The sequence below is a fragment of the Monodon monoceros genome, unplaced genomic scaffold (assembly GCF_005190385.1).
Source record: "Monodon monoceros isolate NGI ecotype Baffin Bay Population unplaced genomic scaffold, NGI_Narwhal_1 Super_Scaffold_3, whole genome shotgun sequence".
NCBI classification, from domain to species: domain Eukaryota; kingdom Metazoa; phylum Chordata; class Mammalia; order Artiodactyla; family Monodontidae; genus Monodon; species Monodon monoceros.
This window is the reverse complement of record NW_021703780.1, coordinates 65870647-65891512: the sequence shown is the minus strand read 5'-3', so window position 1 is coordinate 65891512 and position 20866 is coordinate 65870647. Positions and strand designations below refer to the sequence as shown.

At 42.3% G+C, this 20866-nt stretch overlaps 1 protein-coding gene across 3 annotated transcripts in view; it reads right to left on the bottom strand.

Moving 5' to 3' along the window:
* Positions 1 to 20866, bottom strand: part of RAD54L2 (RAD54 like 2) — an 88079-nt gene that overhangs the window by 35673 nt on the left and 31540 nt on the right. For all 3 annotated transcript variants that reach the window (XM_029244049.1, XM_029244051.1, XM_029244050.1), the window contains one exon: positions 13712 to 13907. In XM_029244049.1, coding sequence (XP_029099882.1) covers positions 13712 to 13853 — 142 coding nt within the window. In that variant the 5' untranslated portion in view covers positions 13854 to 13907. The remainder of the gene's footprint in view (positions 1 to 13711; positions 13908 to 20866) is intronic.

Below are 20866 nucleotides of genomic sequence, written 5' to 3'. Positions count from 1 at the left end.
AGTGTGAAGAGGTACAGTCATGTTGGAAAACATTTTGGCAGTTTCTTATAAAGTTAAACATACACCTACCATATGACCCAGTAATTCACTTATTGATATTTTATCTAAAAGAAATGAAAACAGGGACTTCCCTGGTGGTCCAGCAGTAAAGAATCCACCTTCCAATGCAGGGGACACGGATTCGATCTCTGGTTGGGGAGCTAAGATCCCACATGCCGCGGGGCAACTAAGCCCACATGCCACAACTACTGAGCTTGCGTGCATCAACGAGAGAGCGCTCTGGACCCTGTGCACCACAACTACAGAGCTCACGTGCCCTGGAGCCCGCACATCACAACTAGAGAGAAGCCTGCATGCCACAACAAGAGAGAAGCCTGTGCACGGCAACGAAGACCTGATGCAGCCAAAAAAATAAAATAAATAAAAATAAAATAAAATAAATGAAAAACATATCTCTAATTTTTTTAAAAAATCAACTTTACAGGAATGTTCAGAGCAGGTTCATTAATAAGATTAAATGTCCACCAACAGATAAATGTATAAACAAGGGGTAATATATTCATGCAATTGGAATACTACTCAGCAATAAAAAAGAACAAACTATGATCATATGCAACAATACATATGAATCTCACAGACATTATGCTGAGCAAGAGGCCAAAGACAAAAGAATATGTGTTGTATAATTCCATTTATATAAAATGCTAGAACAGGCAAAGCTAACCTATAATGACAGAAATCAGTTCAGTGGTTGCCTGGAAAATTGACTACAAAGAGGCATGAGAGAACTTTCTGGGAAAATGGATATTTTCTGTATCTTGATTAGGGTGATGATAACGTGGGTACATACATTTGTCAACAATCATCGACCTGCACTGGTAAAAAAATGTGAACTTTATGTAAATTATATAATAAAGTTGATTTTTAAAAATCGTGTGATACTGCTAAGTTATTCTTAAAAAGAAATTCATAGCCTTAAATTAATGTCAAAAAGTAACAGAGAGTGGTCCAGAGGTTAAGACTCCATGCGTCCAATATAGGGGGCACAGGTTCAATCCCTGCTCGGGGAACTAAGATCCCGCATGAGGCAAAGGGCAGCAAAAAAACAAAAGCAAAAAAAAACAGACAGTGGGGCTTCCCTGGTGGCGCAGTGGTTGAGAGTCCGCCTGCCGATGCAGGGGACACGGGTTCGTGCTCCGGTCCGGGAAGATCCCACATGCCGCGGAGCGGCTGGGCCCGTGAGCCATGGCCGCTGAGCCTGTGCGTCCGGAGCCTGTGCTCCCCAACAGGAGAGGCCCGCGTACCGCAAAAAAAAAAAACAAAAACAGAGAGTGAAAATCAATGATGTAAATAAATTTTCTTTTCAAAAAATTAGAAAAAGAACAGGAAACTAAACCCAAAGAAAGCAGTAGGAAGAAAACAATAAAAAGCAGAGGAAAGCATACTTTAAAGAGTAAAAGCAAAACCATAAGTTGATTCTTTGAAGCATAGATGCTACATCCTCAGAGAGCCTTAGCACCACTGCCACAACCAACACACTGGCTAAAATAGGCCCTTCCTCCCAACCCCTGGGGCTTATTCCCTTTCTTTATTATTTACAGGGTTCTTATCAAGAACCTCTCCTTTTAGACTGTAGCTCCTTGAAGGCAGGGATTCTTTCCATCTCATTCTCCACTATATCCCTCAAGCCTAACAAAAATGCCAGCTGTCTAACAGATGCTCAATAAATATATGTTGAATTTTTCAAAATGAGCTTGTTTCTATTAAAAAAAACTGCCACTAGAGAAAAACACATATGAATAAAAAATCCACTGAAGTATACCAGTTCCTATTCAGTATGTTTATGTTCAATATCTTCAATATATCATTGTTTATGAGCGCATATTGATGTTCTCTGTGGACCGAGCTTTCCCTGACTCAATATATGTCATGACAAGCCAATATATTTGCCAATAAGCCTTAAAAAGTTAAAAACTCACACAAACCAAAATGTGACTCACCTTCAAAATAGTCATAGAAGCCAGTTTGAGAGGGAAAAAAATTCTCATCATAGTTGCTCCTTGGGAAGAAATAACTCTTCACGCCATTAATGCTAAAAGTCACTAGAGAATTCTAAATTAAACACATCTTTTAAAGTGAGATCTGAGAGCAAGGGGACCGATATCACTCTAACTAACTTATTAAACAACCTAAAACATGAAGAAAAGAAAGGGCCAGGCTTTCCACTTAGCTCTCACAGGGCTGGGGAACAACTGCAAATCATTTGTAAAAGATACCAAGACTGCACAGGGGTTCTCAATCTTGGCCCTGTGGACATTTGGGATTGGGTAATCCTTTGCTGTCGGAGGCTCTCCTGTACATTGTAGGGTGTTCAGCAGCACCCCACCCCCCCCCCCGCCATCTACTAGATTCTAGTAGCATCTTCCCAGTTGTGACAACCAAAAATGTCTCTATACATTGCCAAAGGTCTCCTTGGGGGCAAAATCAATCCCTGTAGAGAACCACTGCTTATAGCACAATCAAGGCCAAAATACTAAAGAAACAGTCATTTGTAAACACAACTACACCTCTTTTCAGCCCATCTGAAATTCTAGCCCTCTGCTGCAGACAGATTTAATTTTGACTCTGCTCAGCATGATGATGAAGATTTCTGGCCATCTCTGCAACCACAGGCAAGAATTACCAAGTTCTCAGCAAATCAGCCACAAAGTAGGAACTTCTGAGCAAAGGAAAAAAGACAGACTAAGGCTGAAATGTTGAAAGATTCTAGTTTAATTTCTGAATAAGATATAAAGAAATGAGAGAAAATGTAAAGTGAATACTTGGCTTCACTAAAATCTTACAGACAAGGTAATGTCTAGAATAATTTCACAAAATCAAAAATTTAAAAATCCAAATTAAACCCAAAGATGCTGATGAAAACCACACCCCAATCTTTAAAATATGCCTTTCCTATGTCCTCTCACTTTTTCACTCATGAAATAAAAGACTATCAAACAATGTGAAAGATTGCTTAAACTGACTAAAGTGAAATTACAGATATTTTTTACAATAAAGAGCACTGTGAGCAACGTTAAGAAATAAGCTACAGACTAGATGCTATTAACAATATAAATAGTAACGGATTAGTATATCCAGAATATGAACACTTACAAATATGAACACTTAAATATGAAAAACATCATCACCACAAATAGCCAAAACTGACATCGTTACTTGAGAAATTTGAGCTGGTTCTTGAAGTGTTTCCCAGCTTTCTCTAATCACTCAACTTTATTATTCCATCAGTCATAAGAAAACATCCACTATCATCCTTAACACCCTATGGTTTTATGCCAAACATGAATACTGAATCACCTACTCAGCTTGATTTCCCCCATTCCTTCTATCCCCCAGAATTCCACAAACAACCCCACAACTAGCCATCATCACGCATTAAGGAAGAGAAACCTTGCTGCTGCCCAAGGAACAGAAGGTGGAGAAAGAGCCAACTCCTATCCGGAAATGACTGCAGTTCACTGAGAAACAACACACCATCCAAGGCACCTGGTGACTGTGGCACCTGGCAACCTGCAGCCAGCTTCCTGGTGGGGAGAGCCCTTCCTTCTACACTCTGCCAAGGGACTAAAGAGACAACAGGCTGGTCACTGTTTCCTCAAGAGTTCTCCAAGGGTCTCTCAACTCCCTAGTAATGTGTGTGTTTTTTTTTTAAAGAAATGGGCTAGGGGATTTCCCTGGTGGCACAGTGGTTAAGAATCTGCCTGCCAATGCAGGGGACACAGGTTCGAGCCCTGGTCTGGGAAGATCCCACATGCTGCGGAGCAACTAAGCCCGTGCACCACAACTGCTAAGCCTGGGCTCTAGAGCCCGTGAGCCACAACTACTAAAGCCTGCACACCTAGAGCCCGTGCTCTGCAACAAGAGAAGCCACCACAATGAGAAGCCCGCGCACCACAACGAAGAGTAGCCCTTGCTCGCTGCAACTAGAGAAAGCCTGCGTGCAGCAACAAAGACCCAACACAGCAAAAAATAAAAATAAATAAATAAAAATTTAAAAGTAAATAAACAGATCTTTAAAAAAAACTGGGCTAGGCATAAAAAAGAATGAAATTTTGCTATTTGCAACAACATGGATGCACCTGGAAGGTATAATGCTTAGTGAAATAAGTCAGACAGAGAAAGACTAACACTATATATTATCACTTATATGTGGAATCTAAAAAATAAAAGAAACTACTGAATATAACAAAAAAGAAACAAAAACAGATATAGAGAACTAACTAGCGGTTACTAGGAGGGAGAGACAAGAGGGGAGGGGCAAGATAGGGGTAGGGGATTAAGAGGTACAAGCCTCTTAAATAAAATAAATAAGCTACAAGAATATATTGTACAGTACAGGAAATATAGCCAATATTTTATAATAACTATAAATGGAGTATAATCTATAAAATTTTTGAGTCACTGTGTTGTATACCTGAAACTAATATAATACTGCAAATCAACTACATCTCTATTAAAAAAAAGAAATAGGCTAGGGATATGAATGGGAAGACAGAAGCAATGAAATATTTTTTGCTTGTTTCCCAAAGTATGAGTGATCCAAATATGGGAGAAATAAAAATAGATTAAAAACTCAAGCAAATTATCCCTAGAAACTTCAGAATCACTAAAGAGCTAGTGCTTTCACCACCTGCCATTCAGCACTACAGGGAGTAAAGTGGTACCGGATGCTGCAACTGCTTGAGAGAGGTGTCGGGGCTGGCGCTAGTTCAAGGGCCATGTCAATCTATGCTGGGCTTCCTGCTCTTCTTGAGGGCTCCAACTGGCAGCCTCTCTCAAGGAGGCTAGAATTAACAGGACCTCTGCACCCACAAAGGGAAGATTTTAAGAGAGGAATGAAGAGAACAAGCCTGCTTGCAGCTTCGGGGGATTGTAGCCCTTCCCTCTGGAGCTCAGGCAAGTAAAGCCCCATACTCTCCCACCTGAAAATCCATTTTAAATGGTGATGGAAGCACAGAATAACATACAAATCTTTGCAAAACATGCAAACTTCACTAGGGCCCCATGTAAGGGTGTCCACAACAAGCAAGAGGAAACTAGGAGGGCACAAATGCTGTCCCTTTTAAGAGAGAATGGGGAAAGAGTAACACCAACAGCGCAAATTCTGCTGCTTTTATTTAAGAGAGGACTTGGGTACACACACTAAGGTGATAGTCTTGCAAAATTTGTTACTGTTGTATCTGTTAACCTAAGAGAGTAGAAGACAGTAACACTGGTCCTATGAACAAACAAAAGCATGCTAGTAACCTGTATGGGGGGGGGAAATCAACACAACTCAGTTTATTTTTTCTGATGAACGCTTTGAAGCACTGAGGCTATGACCACAAAACACACACACACACACACACACACACACACACACACACACACAATTCCCAGAAGGATTCAGTAGTTGAGAAAGGGCTGTACACAAAGACTAGGGTTTCACAAGCAGAGCATCAGATATCATTCTGGGAAAGCACAGGAGGCAAGAGAGAAGAAAGATACCTCCAGCACAACATTTCCTCCACAAAATGCATTCACATATAACTGATTGTCTGATCCCTTCAGACTGTTACTGAGGATAAGAATTTCTGATTTGAGAGCAGAAAACAAGGTAGGTTGAGGAGCAGATGCCGTGGAGGGCAGGGCTCAATTATCAGTTCCCATACCCCAGAGAGCATCATTTAAAGTCATGCCTTGGCAAAATAATAAACGATTGCATGTCACCGACTTCCTGAATTGTCTCATTAATTGAAACCTTAAATGTTAACTCTATGAATGCAAAAGGCTGGAGAGTAAATTCTGGTCAGAGAAAGACAGGTAAAGCCCTTTCTGACTGACCACATTAGATATAAAACAAATCTTTTCCTTAGGGCCACAGAAAATGCAAAGAAAATATGCATCTATCTGAGAGCACACTGCGTCTTTGCTTCTGGGTTAAAAGAGTGGCTGGAACGTAAGTACAACATTTCTAAGCTGGAAGAGCATTCAGCAGTGGCTCTACCAGGACCTTACACCCCACAGGGAAACTTTATAGACCTCTACCATATATGATCACCATCAAGGAGAAAACCTCTCATCTCCTCATGTTCAATCACAAATTCTGTGCCTGAAGAAATTACCTAAATATCCCACTCTACTTCTCTCCATACCACTGTACTACCTGGTCTGGATTCTGGCACAAGCCTCCAAAGGGTCACCCTGCCGCCTTCTGATGACTCCCCCTCCAATCCATGCTGCTTGCTGCAGAAAGAGAGCTTTCTGAATCTGATCATGTCACGGTCTCCACCCACCCAGGATCTTCTAAAATACCTTAAAATGTTCCTTCTACCCTTAGGATAAAATCTAAAATGCTTAAGGCTTTTTCTGATTGCTAGTATCCAGCCTTCCTTCTGACGAGCAAGTACCTCCCTCCAAACACCTGCACCGACACACCCTCCACTCCCTGCTCTCTAGTCTCAAAAGCACAGTGTTCTCAAGGTCTCTAGGCCTTGGCTGAGGCTGTGTCCGTCTTTCCCCATTTCTTCATCTAACAGTTATGTTTTAGATTCTAATGAAAATTCTAACCTATACTCTCTTTTGGGTCTCTGCTTAAAGGTTAGCGTCCAGAAAGCCCTCTCTAGGTTTCTTCCTTTTTATTTTAGTATGTGCCCAACTGCTAAGCTGTAGTGCCTATCAATATAGCTGCAGAGAGAAAATTAATAGCTGCTGCTGTCTCTCCTGGTATGCTGTTTAGGGAACTTCATTCAAACCCGGCACATTATGCTTCTGCATTCTATATTGGACCAAAGATTATTTGAAGACTTCAGAAGATGATTAAAACAATACTGAAAAACCTTCTCTTCAGGAGGGTTGCTGAGTAACTCCGAAGTCAGGGCAGGCACAGCAATTGGGGAATAGCTGTAGTCCCAGCACAGGTCTGTGATGAGCCCTGCTAGATATGGACCCTACCCCATGCCCAGTCACGCCCAAGTCCATCCAAAACTGCTCTAGTCACTAGCTCTGCTCCCAAAAGCACTGGGGCCCAGCTCACCAGCAATGCTTGTTATCCTTCAGCTAGATTTATTCATGTTACAAATATTACCCATTCAGTCCTCGAAACAGCCCTATTAAGTAGATGATACTACATATATTCCCATTTTACAGATGAAAAAACTTGTTTCACAAAGCTATAAGCAGTAAAGACAGGATTTGAACTCAGGTGGTTGATCTGGCTCCAGAGTCCATGCTCTTAGCCACCACCCTGCACAATCTCTCCTCTACTCCCATTTCGCTGAAAGTTACGAGGGAAGAAAATAGAGTTCAGAAACAGAACCACATACGTACTGTGCCTTTGTTTACAACAAAGGGTAAAACAAAAAGGTAATGCAGAATACTGGATCAATTAGATAATCATATTGGTGGAGGTGAGGGGGTGATGAAGCTTGACCCCTACCTCACACCACACAAAAATCAATTCCAGGGCTTCCCTGGTGGTGCAGTGGTTGAGAGTCCGCCTGCCGATGCAGGGGACACGGGTTTGTGCCCTGGTCTGGGAGGATTCCACATGCCATGGAGCGGCTGGGCCCGTGAGCCACGGCCGCTGAGCCTGCGCATCCGGAGCCTGTGCTCCGCAGCGGGAGAGGCCACAGCAGTGAGAGGCCCGCGTACCGCAAAAAAAAAAAATCAATTCCAGATGGATCCTAGACCTAAATGTGAAGGTGAAACATTAAAGCTTCTAGAAGATAACAGGAGAATATCTTCATGACCTTGAGGTAGACAAATATTTCTTAAACAAAGCCCAAAAAGCACTAAACATAAAGGGAAAAAAAATGATAAATTTGACTTCATTAAAATTAAAACATCTATAGATCATCAAAAATACAATCTAAAAAAGATTATAAAACTGCAAAAAAATACACAACTAAGAGAGTGAAAAATCAAGCAATATAAATGGGAAAGCTGTGTGTGTGTGTGTGTGTGTGTGTGTGTGTGTGTATTAAAAAGACTCACATTCAGATATACAGAATTCCTATAAATCAATAAGAAATTTGTGGAAGAAAGAAAAATGGTCAAAAACATGAGTTCAGGCACTTCACAAAAGTGAAAATGATCATAAACATGTGGAAAAGAGCTCACCTTAAGTAATTAGGGAAATACGAATTAAAACCACAATCAGATACTCCCACTCCCTGGATTGTTGGGAAGGAATGTAAGTTAAAGGCCCTACAATTCACTCTGGGGACTTCCCTGGTGTTCCAGTGATTGAAAATCCGCGTTCCAATGCAGGGGACGCAGGTTCCACCCCTGGTTGGGGAACTAAGATCCCACATGCCACGGGGCAACTAAGCCCGTGCACTGCAACTACTGAGCCCGCATGCCTCAACTAAAGAGCCTGCATCCTGCAAACTACAGAGCCCACGTGCTCTGGAGCGCACGCGCCACAACTAGAGAGAGGCCTGCACACTGCAATTAAGAGCCTGCGTACCACAACGAAAGATCCTGCATGCTGCAACAAAGATCCCACGTGCCGCAACTAAGACCCGATGCAGCCAAAAAAGATAAATAAATAAAATAAAATGTAACATGTATTAAAAAAAAAAGTCACTCTGAACAACTGGGTCAATGTCGGACATGCTCTTCTGATGCAGGTTTATAAAACAATCTTCTGCCCCAGCGCACCCAAACTCTCTGCCCCTTTGTTTCCCTAACCCTAGCACACAGAAAAGGAGGACAGGAACAATTATCAAAATCAGCACTACTTCATTTCTAACATGGAGGTCACCCTAAACTCTGACATACACTATTCCGAAAAATCAGTCCAACAACAGATATTCAAGTTGTCTCAGGAAAAATGGACACAAGTTTCTGGGGAAGAGGAGAAGGAAGAGAGAAATACAGAATAAAAAGAAAAAGATTTGGCTTGAGGGAGTTCCTGCAGTCCAGTGGTTGGGACTCCACACTTCCACTGCAGGGGGCATGGGTTTGATCCCTGGTCTGGGAACTAAGATCCCGCATGCTGTGTGGCACAGCCAAAAAAAAGATCTGGCTTGAATCTGTAATTTAAGGAATGCTGCTTGTCCTCTATGTTGAGAACAAAATGCTGAAATGCAATAGAATGCTATTGACACTGTCTTGCCTGTCTTAGTGCATTCGGTCACAGGTCTAACTGCTTCCCCCGGCTGATTCATAGCCCTTTTGTTTTGGTGATTCCTTTTTGTTCCTAAAAACATGCCCATTCTTCCCTGTCTTCATCCAGAACAAGAGAACAACAGATCCAGAATTCAGGCTGCAGACTTTTCATTTTGTGGAAAAGAACCTAAAGGCTCATCAAGGACTTGCCCAAGATCACAAAATTTAGATGAAGATGGTTGCCTTGTCTTGTGGGGTGTTCCTCTCTCTATCATACACTAAAGTGCTTAGGCAAAGGCTTTCCCAGACCACAGTTACAGCTTGGCTTTAGCCAGTGTGGACTGCCCCCAATCTCTCCTGCACCATCAATTTCTCCCTCCCTACCTGATCAGTCCCACTGGCAAAAAGTTAAAAAGATAAAACCTGTTTTCCACCTGTTCTTCTTTGAGTCCCTATCATTGCACTGAAATTGATCAAGGCCACCAAGGACCCCCACACTGCTAAATCCAACGGTCAATTCTTAGTCCTCATGCTACCAGGACTATTGGTTGCCTTTAACTAACACGGTTGATCACTTCCTCCTTGAAATGATTTTTTTTTCCTAGCTGGCTTCCACAACACTTTTCTCTTGGGTCTCCTATTACCTCAGTGACCATTTCTTCTCAATCTTCTTTCCTAGATCATCCTCATTCCTTCCCCGCCTCTGCTGCCAAGTGCTTAGTTGTTCAGACCACTTCTCTTTAATTTCTCTTATTCCTGGAATAATCTTATCCTGTCCTGTGATTTAAGTACCATTCATATACAGATATATCCCACTTTTTAACCTCCAATGTAGAGTTCTCCCGTGAACTTCAATTTAATAGTCAACTGCCCTCTGGACATCTCAACTTGGAGGCATAAGACATGTCAAACTTAACATGTCTTCAAAACCAAACTCCTCTCTGTCCCCAATCTGTACCTCTCCCCTCATCTTCCTAAGCTTAGAAAATGGCATCTTCAAGTTGTTCAATAAAAACTTGGAATCCATCCTTACCTTCCCTCTTACTCTGACACAATCTATATCCCTTTCATTAACAAATTCTATTGGCTCCATCTTCAAAACATATCCAGAATCCAACTACTTCTACCACCTCCACCAAGCCACCATCCCTCCTGCCTGGAATTTTGCAGTATCCTCCTAATTGACCTGCCTGCTTTTGCCCTCAGCTCCTTCACAGCCTGTTCCTTACATATCAGCCAGTGTGATCTTTCCTCCGTTTAAACCCTCTAATGGCTCCCACCTCACAAAATAAGACCCCACACAGTCTGACCCCACGGCCTCTCTTCTACCACCCTCAGCCTGGTACACTCTGCTTCAGCTACCCTGGCTCCTTGCTGTTTTCTCCACACACCAAGAAAGCTCCTGCCTTTGGATCTTTGCTCTTGTTATCCTATCTGCCTGGAATGCTCTTTCTCTAGACAACCACCAGGCTAGCTCCCTTATTTCCTCCATGGCTCAACTCAAAAGTCACCTAATCAAGTAAAGTCCTTCTTGACCAGTCGACATAAAAAAGCATCATCCCACATTCATACCTTACCCAGTTCCCCTTTCTTCATAGCACTTAACACCTTCTGACATACTGTTTATGTACTTATTTATCATCTGTCTCAACCTACTAAAATGAAAATCCCATGAGGAGAGGCATTTTTATCCCCCGCTGTATTCCCAATGCCCATGACCATGCCTAGCCGAAGAGTAGAAGCTTGATAAATATTACTGAATTACTGAATGCATTCCTTTCCCTTGCCACTCTCACATACTGTATTGTTCTCCTGGTGCCCCATGCTCTTTTTGAGACCTGCCATTCTTTTAGGCACTAATACTGGGCTACATAGCTTTTTATGCAAATTTGACTCCTAACAGACTCTGTTAGGTACCTTTCTAACAAGACCTTGATTTCAGATAATGAATGTGACCAAGTCTACTCTGATAGTCTTGTAAATAAACGGTGGTCTATGGGCTGGAGAATAGTCACTTGGGTTCACGGATAGATGAATAATCTGATTTGCTGGATGTTAATGGTTCATCTAAAGGGAGGTCTCTAGCAAAACATAAACAGGTTCTATTCTTAGTTCTGATTCCATTGTCCCCCATGACTTGGATAGCCAATAGAGATGACAGAATCTGTTATCCAAGCAAAATAAAAGCACATGTCAATACAAAGGCTTATACATGAATGTTCATAGTGGCTTTATTTGTATTAACAAAAGAAAAAAAGGAACTCCCCCCCAAAAGAAAGAAACCCAGGGAATGGATAAACAAATTGGGGTACACCTATACAATAGAATACTACTCAGCAATGAAGACGAATGAACAATTGATATATACATGTGGATGAATCTTTTTTTTTTATAGATTTATTTATTTTGGGCTTCATTGGGTCTTCATTGCTGCTCGCAGGCTTTCTCTAGTTGTGGCGAGCAGGGGCTACTCTTCATTGCAGTGTGCGTGCTTCTCATTGTGGTGGCTTCTCTTGTTGCGGAGCACGGACTCTAGGCGCGCGGGCTTCAGTAGTTGTGGTGTATGGGCTCTAGAGCGCAGGCTCAGTAGTTGTGGCACACGGGCTTAGTTGCTCCATGGCATGCGGGATCTTCCTGGACCAGGGCTCGAACCTGTGTCCCCTGCGTTGGCAGGCGGATTCTTAACCACTGTGCCACCAGGGAAGTCCCACACATGGATGAATCTTAAAATAATTATGCCGAGTGAAAGAAGTCAGACTCCCAGAAAGAAAATGAATATACTATATGGCTCCATTTATACAAAAATTCTAGAAGACAGAAACTAATCAAGGGCAGAAAGCAGAACAGTGATTTCCTAGGGACAGTCCCCTACTGGAGAACCGGGAAAACAGCAGAGAAATCAGCACAGGTAATGAAGTAAAAAAATACCTGAGGAAAAGAAGTGGGACATCTGGCTTTTCCTTGCAAACTCCATAAGAATAAGGGTAGCAGACTTCCCTGGTGGCGTAGTGGTTAAGAATCCACCCGCGAATACAGGGAACACAGGCTCAATCCCTGGTCGGGGAAGATCCCACATGCCATGGAGCAACTAAGTTGGTGCACCACAACTACTAAGCCTGTGCTCTAGAGCCTGCGTGCCACAACTACTGAAGCCCGCACGCCTAGAGTCCGTGCTCCGCAACAAGAAAGCCACCGCAATGAGAAGCCCGCGCACCGCAACGCAGAGTAGCCCCCGCTCGCCACAACTAGAGAAAGCCCGTACGCAGCAACAAAGACCCAACGCAGACAAAAATAAATAAAATAAATAAATTTATTTTTTAAAAAAAGAACCATGAGAGGCAAGCAAGACAGTCTGATGATATACCCTCACATCACTATCTTCTGTTATTTCTACTCATTCTACTTTATAGACGGGAACTGCAGAACTAGCTGTGGGGAGACTCCAGCTGAACAAGCTGGCAGTGGATAGCAGAAGATGCTGTGGGGGGTGGGGGAGTGAAATGGTAATTTCCTGCCAGAGGTAAACTGGAAATGGGGCAGAGACCTCTAGACAGTTTAAATGACAGAAAATTGATCCCTGAACCATAGGGCAGCTGTTAGGATGAATGAGAACTGAAGACAGTAACATCAGCAAACGAAGAGGACAGATGCTCATTCTCCTGGAATCTGGAGAATGGCAGGAATGCATCTTCCTAGGCTCCTGAAGATCCAAGCAACGACGATCTAGTGCAATGTTCAGGTATAAAACTGAATATTGGTGTGTTATAAAAAGACAAAAACTTTATTCCTAGGTCAACAGGAAGCTTACAAACAACCAAATCCTATGCCATGAAAGGTTAGAATTAATTGAGAAGCTGTGTGGCTGGCCAGATGACCTAACATTAGACTAATGATGAAAAGGAAAAGTCCAATGCCACTTCAGCAAGTTGGGGACAAAGGAAGGGTGAGCCAAGCAAACCAAATAGGAGCCCAGAAGGGGTCCACCAGCTACAGAGGGGCAGTTCTCTCCCAGTAGGAGCAATTTATAGTCACTTGAAGTGGCTAGGAGGCAGAGCAGCCCTGCAGGAGATACAATAAGCTTTCTGGAGTTGTGAACCCATCTAATAATCTCTCCTCAGATAACTTCCTCATCTTCACAGAAGCAGAATTGTGAATGTAACTTAGGAAACTCACAGTTATCCTCACACCTATCTGTGGCCACCTGATGGGTCCGTGACCACCAGACCACCTCTTTGTCTCACCACAGGAACTCTGCCACTGACTCCCTCCATGACTTGAACAAGCATGCTCCCGTCTCAAATCTTTAGACCTAAGTCTGCACATCATCAAAGACAAGGTGAATGCTAAAGGTCCTTCCAGCACTAAAGTGAGGCTTATATAGAGGAACAACAAATTATTTCCTGGGGAAGAGCATATGAGTTCATTGTTGCTATGTTCCAGTGCCTTCTCATGATGGATGATGACCTAAGAAATCCAACTGCCAACACCAAGTTGTCTCAGCAAAAATTCTATTAGAATAAAGATAAGGCAACCTCTGTCACTCACTAGAGTCACTCACCATCCAGCAGGTCTTCCTCGTCACCCCTGCCATGCTCCTCCACTGCCACCTCCTCCTCCTCCTCCTCCTCCTCTTCCGCATCCTCCAGCTCCACGTCTGGGTCCAGGTCTGGATCGCTCCCTGAGGCGGATTCGTCTGACATGGCTCCCAGAGGTCCTCAGTGGACATTACCGTCTCATGGTCCACTGCAGGGATCCTAGGAGGAGCACAAGAGGCATCAGAATCACCAAAGGCTTCACTTAGGAGCATGAATTTTTCAAAGAGAAAATGTCAAGGATGAATTCCCTGGGAGCTTTTCTAAGCAGGTCGGCTAACCATACCCAAATCTCAACCTTCCCCACAAGAGCACTGGCCCTAAGACATATTTTGGTGACCCTCTGCCCAGCTCAAGCTTCTCTTAGCTGCTTCTTTGGTCCCTTTAAGATATTTTCTTGCCCAAATGCCCTATACACCTCAGAATTCCCATTTGTTCGTTCCTTCATGCATCAACTGTTCCCTGAGCACCAACTCTTTATATCTCTATATATACATATACATGTATATATAATCACAGGCACTGTACTAGGCTTTGGGGACACAGTAGAAAGAAGAAAAAAGTATATTAGAGGGTGGTAGTTGGCTAGTGTGTGCCAGAAGGAGCTGTTATTTTATAGAGGGGGAACAGGGAAGTTCTCACTGAGCAGAGGCCAGAAGGAAGAGGGAGCCACACAGACATCTGGAGGGACTGAGTCCAGGCAAAGTGAGCAGCAAAGGCGGAGCCCTGGAGCAGCAGTAACTGGGAGTGCTCAGGGAATAAGAAGTGGGCCCTGCCTTGGAGCACTACAACGAAGATGGTCCACTCTCCAATCACCTGAATAAAGTGCTTACAGGCAACTGGCTATTTATCACACTGTCACTCCTCCCAAATACATAGGTAGCCTCAGGCTCCCTGTGGCTCAGAATGCCCCTGTGCCCACATCTCTGTTCTCACGCTCTGCCCTACCTCTTGGCCCAGTTCCACCTCCATTTCTTCCAAGAAGCCTTTGTCAACTGCCCCAGTCTTCTGGGATCATATTCCCTCTTCTGAACTCCAGAACTCCAGTAGCCATGCTAACCATGCTGACCTTCACCAAAGGCTTCATATGAGCTACCTGGCAAAGTGTTTGCCTTCTTTGGTTTCTCACCTCCTGACCCAACAGTAAGGCCCTAATGGCAGGGATTTAGCTGGGAATTGCTTCTTTGTATCCTAAACCTAGAAGCATGTCCTATTCATTCATTCACATTCGCTCTCTCTCTTGCCAACCAGCTCTATTACATTTACTATGTGTCAGGCACTATGCATGTCTGTCTGTTTCTCTCTCCACTGTACTATATTAGCAAGGTCATTTCTTCTTGAGTGGAAAGAAAAAACAAGACAAAGAAAGTTAGACGGACTGTTTTGTGATAAAGCAAATACTGCAAAATATTAACATGAAGATTCAACAATTCTTTCAATTTTTTGGTATACTTGTTTTTTTTTTTTAATAATAAAATGTGGGGGAGAAGGGCACAAGATAAATAATCTTTTATAAAACAAACTGTTGTAGACAACCACATCCAGAATCAGGTCATCCTAAAATTCCTCTCATCTCCCAAAATTAAAAAAAAGAAGGAAACACAAGTCTCTAATTATTCAACACAAATACTATTCCAGAACTGGAATCTCTTATTAAGGTCCAGACACAATTTGAAACAGAATTTCTATGTTCTTCCGAACAGAAACAGAAACAAAAACAAAAAAAAGCAAACTGGATCCTTTAGAATTTTGGAAAACTGGAATTTAAGTTTAAGACTGCTCAGTTAGGGCTTCCCTGGTGGCGCAGTGGTTGAGAGTCTGCCTGCCGATGCAGGGGACACGGGTTCGTGCCCCGGTCTGGGAAGATCCCACATGCCGCAGAGCGGCTGGGCCTGTGAGCCATGGCCGCTGAAATAAAATTCAAATTTTTGCATTAATAACACACTTCCAAAAACATTTACAAACGGCATTAAGGTACAGGGAAGAAAAGTGATCCACAAATAAATATTAATATAACTAATGCTGGATTTCCCTGGTGTCGCAGTGGTTAAGACCGCCTGCCAATGCAGGGGACACGGGTTCGAGCCCTGGTCCGGGAAGATCCCACATGCCGTGGAGCAACTAAGCCCGTGCACCAAAACTACTGAGCCTGTGCTCTAGAGCCTGCGAGCCACAACTACTGAGCCCATGTGCCACACTACTGAAGCCCCCATGCCTAGAGCCTGTGCTCCGCAACAAGAGAAGCCACTGCGATGAGAAGCCCGCGCACTGCAACGAAGAGTAGCCCCCGCTTGCCACAACCAGAGAAAAAGCCCGCATGCAGCAACGAAGACCCAATGCAGCCAAAAATAAAATAAAATAAAATAAGTAGTAAAAAAATATATATATATATAACTAATGCTGAGCTACCATTCACTGACAAAGCAGATTCCAAGTCTCTGAAGGAAACCTATATCTTTAGTTCATTAGGCTTTAGAAAGGAAGTAATAAACCAATTAAATATCAGCAGGTTTAGAAGTGAAACTTATTTCTAAATATTAGTATAATGAAAATTCATCAGCAACTACTCTGTGTTTGGAAGTCAATGTTCATAATCAGCATAAACCCCCTGTTTCATTCTCGACTGCTTAATAAGTGTTTTGCTTACAGTGAGCCTGGCTGATTATGGAGTGGCTTTTAGAGGACAATTTTTAATTAGCAAGAACCTTTAGGTAATCTGAATTCCTGTCATTTTAGAGAAGAAATTGTGTGGTGATGGAAGAATAACAATCACTGAGAGGTCAGCAATAACAATGAAAAGCCTGTAAACCCCCAGTTAACAAACATCTTCAAAACAACCTCAGCCCCAAGCTCCTGACAGACAGAAGCAAACATCGATTAAACATTCAACAACCACATATATTACACTATGAAAGACATTGATCCAGCTCCCTTCTCAAAACATTTTAAAAACAGAGGAAACTTTAAAATAGTACCCAGGCCATCAGATGCCCATAACAGAGAAGAAACTGGAAAGTAATGGATTTCTTAAGTCCCATCAAATTTGGTTTTTCTCTTTCCTTCCCTTCCATAAGCCACTAAATTTCTTTACATAGAGGACACAATGAATTCTTTTCTCAGCTCTTTAGAACCATACGAACTACTTAAGGGGCACGTTTTGCTGTTACTGATCACCTTCAAAAAAGCAACAAAGGGGGCTTCCCTGGTGGCGCAGTGGTTGCGAGTCTGCCTGCCGATGCAGGGTACACGGGTTCGTGCCCCAGTCTGGGAAGATCCCACATGCCGCAGAGCGGCTGGGCCCGTGAGCCATGGCCTCTGAGCCTGCGCTTCCGGAGCCTGTGCTCCGCAACGGGAGAGGTCATAGCAGTGAGAGGCCCACGTACCGCAAAAAAAAAAAAAAGCAACAAAGGGAAATGGCAGAGGAAAAGCTGATCTTGGGGGGCAGCAGCACAGTCAATTAAACTTTGTCTCTAAGGGGTTCCACCCACCCACACAGACACTTCCATGTGGGCACAGCCTTTCAGAACACAGGGAAGGCAGCCCTGATTCAAAAAATTAGCTCTTAGCAGAACTGATAGACAGACATGAGAAAAAAGTTGATAAGGAAGAAAATGCACCTCCCCATTTGCTCCTCATCCCATGTGAAACACTGCTTCAACCTCCAGTGAAGAGAAGCTCTGCCTCTAAGACACAGAGATACTAGGAGAGTGATCATGGGTGTGTTGCACCTTAATAAGGACCTATATTCCTACAAAGCAAATTCTGGGACTCAAATTCTATTTTAATGAAATGGGAGAACTAGCTATTTAAAGGAACACCAAACAGAACCACTCTGAAAGGTAAATATTCAACCCCTAAGTAATATGTTAATTTCTACAGTTTAATATATTGGGATTGCTAAAAGGAGGCTATAATCACGAAGAAACACACAGCCAATCCCAGTCAAGCCTCTCAAAGCAACCTTGAGAGTGAAGGAAAAGGGTCTTCTGCCCTGCTAAATTAAAAGACGACACCTGTCCGTAAAGTGTTGCCTGACCAAGAATCAGCAGAATTAATCATGTGGGCACGGCCCTTAGACTAACCCCTGGCAGGGAGACACACAGGAGGAAATAAACACACAAAGACACACACACACACACCAGAGGGGAGACAGCAGAAGCAAGAAGAACTACAATCCCGAAGCGTGTGGAACAAAAACCACATTCACAGAAAGACAGACAAGATGAAAAGGCAAAGGGCTATATACTAGATGAAGGAACAAGATAAAACCTCAGAAAAACAACTAAATGAAGTGGAGATAGGCAACCGTCCAGAAAAATAATTCAGAACAATGATACTGAAGATGATCCAGGACCTTGGAAAAAGAATGGAGGCAAAGATCGAGAAGATGCAAGAAATGTTTAACAAAGGCCCAGAAGAATTAAAGAACAAACAAACAGAGAAGAACAATACAATATCTAAAATGAAAACTACACTAGAAGGAATCAATAGCAGGATAACTGAGGCAGAAGAACGGATAAGTGACCTGGAAGACAGAATGGTGGAATTCACTGCTGCGGAACAGACTAAAGAAAAAAGAATGAAAAGAAATGAAGACAGCCTCAGAGACCTCTGGGACAACATTAAACGCAACAACATTCGCATTATAGGGGTCCCAGAAGGAGAAGAGAGAGACAAAGAACCAGAGAAAATATTTGATTAGAGTCAAAAACTTCCCTTACATGGGAAAGGAAATAGCCACCCAAGTCCAGGAAGCGCAGCGAGTCCCATACAGGACTCATACAGGACCCATACAGGACTCATACAGGACTCATACAGGACCCAAGGAGAAACATGCCAAGACACATAGTAATCAAATAGGCAAAAATTAAAGACAAAGAAAAATTATTGAAAGCAGCAAGGGAAAAATGACAAATAACATACAAGGGAACTCCCATAAGGTTAACAGCTGACTTCTCAGCAGAAACTCTACAAGCCAGAAGGGAGTGGCATGATATACTTAAAGTGATGAAAGGGAAGAACCTACAACCAAGATTACTTTACCCGGCAAGGATCTCATTCAGATTCGATGGAGAAATCAAAAGCTTTACAGACAAGCAAAAGCTAAGAGAATTCAGCACCATCAAACCAGCTCTACAACAAATGCTAAAGGAACTTCTCTAAGTGGGAAACACAAGAGAAGAAAAGGACCTACAAAAACAAACCCAAAACAATTAAGAAAATGGTCATAGGAACATACATATCGATAATTACCTTAAATGTGAATGGATTAAATGCTCCAACCAAAAGACACAGGCTTGCTGAATGTATACAAAAACAAGACCCATATATATGCTGTCTACAAGAGACCCACTTCAGAACTAGGAACACATACAGACTGAAAGTGAGGGGATGGAAAAAGATATTCCATGCAAATGGAAATCAAAAGAAAGCTGGAGTAGCAATACTCATATCAGATAAAATAGACTTTAAAATAAAGAATGTTACAAGAGACAAGGAAGGACACTACATAATGATCAAGGGATCAATCCAAGAAGAAGATATAACAATTATAAATATATAGGCACCCAACACAGGAGCACCTCAATACATAACGCAACTGCTAACAGCTATAAAAGAGAAAATCAACAGTAACACAATAGTGTGGGACTTTAACACCTCACTTACACCAATGGACAGATCATCCAAAATGACAATAAATAAGGAAATACAAGCTTTAAATGACACAATAGACCAGATAGATTTAATTGATATTTATAGGACAGTCCATCCAAAAACAGCAGATTACACTTTCTTCTCAAGTGCACACAGAACATTCTCCAGGATAGATCACATCTTGGGTCACAAACCAAGCCTCAGTAAATTTAAGAAAATTGAAATCATATCAAGCAACTTTTCTGACCACAACGCTATGAGATTAGAAATGAATTACAGGGAAAAAAACATAAAAAACACAAACACATGGAGGCTAAACAATACGTTACTAAATAACCAAGAGATCACTGAAGAAATCAAAGAGGAAATCAAAAAATACCTAGAGACAAATTACAATGAAAACACGACGATCCAAAACCTACGGGATGCAGCAAAAGCAGTTCTAAGAGGGAAGATTATAGCTATACAAGTCTACCTCAAGAAACAAGAAAAATCTCAAATAAACAATCTAACCTTACATTAGACTCCCTGACTTCAGACTATACTACAAAGCTACAGTAATCAAGACAATATGGTACTGGCACAAAAACAGAAACATAGATCAATGGAACAAGATAGAAAGCCCCGAGATAAACCCATGCACCTATGGTCAACTAATCTATGACAAAGGAGGCAAAGATATACAATGGAGAAAAGACAGTCTCTTCAATAAGTGGTGCTGGGAAAACTGGACAGCTACATGTAAAAGAATGAAATTAGAACACTCCCTAACACCATACACAAAAATAAACTCAAAATGGATTCGAGACCGAAATGTGAGACCGGACACTATAAAACTCTTAGAGGAAAACATGAAGAACACTCTTTGACATAAATCACAGCAAGATCTTTTTCGATCCACCTCCTAGAGTAATGGAAATAAAAACAAAAATAAACAAATGGGACCTAATGAAACTTCAAAGCTTTTGCACAGCAAAGGAAACCATAAACAAGACGAAAAGACAACCCTCAGAATGGGAGAAAATATTTGCAAACGAATCAACGGACAAAGGATTAATCTCCAAAATATATAAACAGCTCATGCAGCTCAATATTAAAGAAACAAACAACTCAATCCAAAAAATGGGCAGAAGACCTAAATAGACATTTCTCCAAAGAAGACATACAGATGGCCAAAAAGCACATGAAAAGCTGCTCAACATCACTAATTATTAGAGAAATGCAAATCAAAACTACAATGAGGGGGCTTCCCTGGTGGCGCAGTGGTTGAGAGTCCGCCTGCCGATGCAGGGGACATGGGTTTGTGCCCCGGTCTGGGAAGATCCCACATGCCACGGAGCGGCTGGGCCCATGAACCATGGCCGCTGAGCTTGCGCGTCCGAAGGCTGTGCTCCTCAACGGGAGAGGCCACAGCAGTGAGAGGCCCACATACCGCAAAAAAAAAAAAAAAAAAAAAAAAAAAAAAT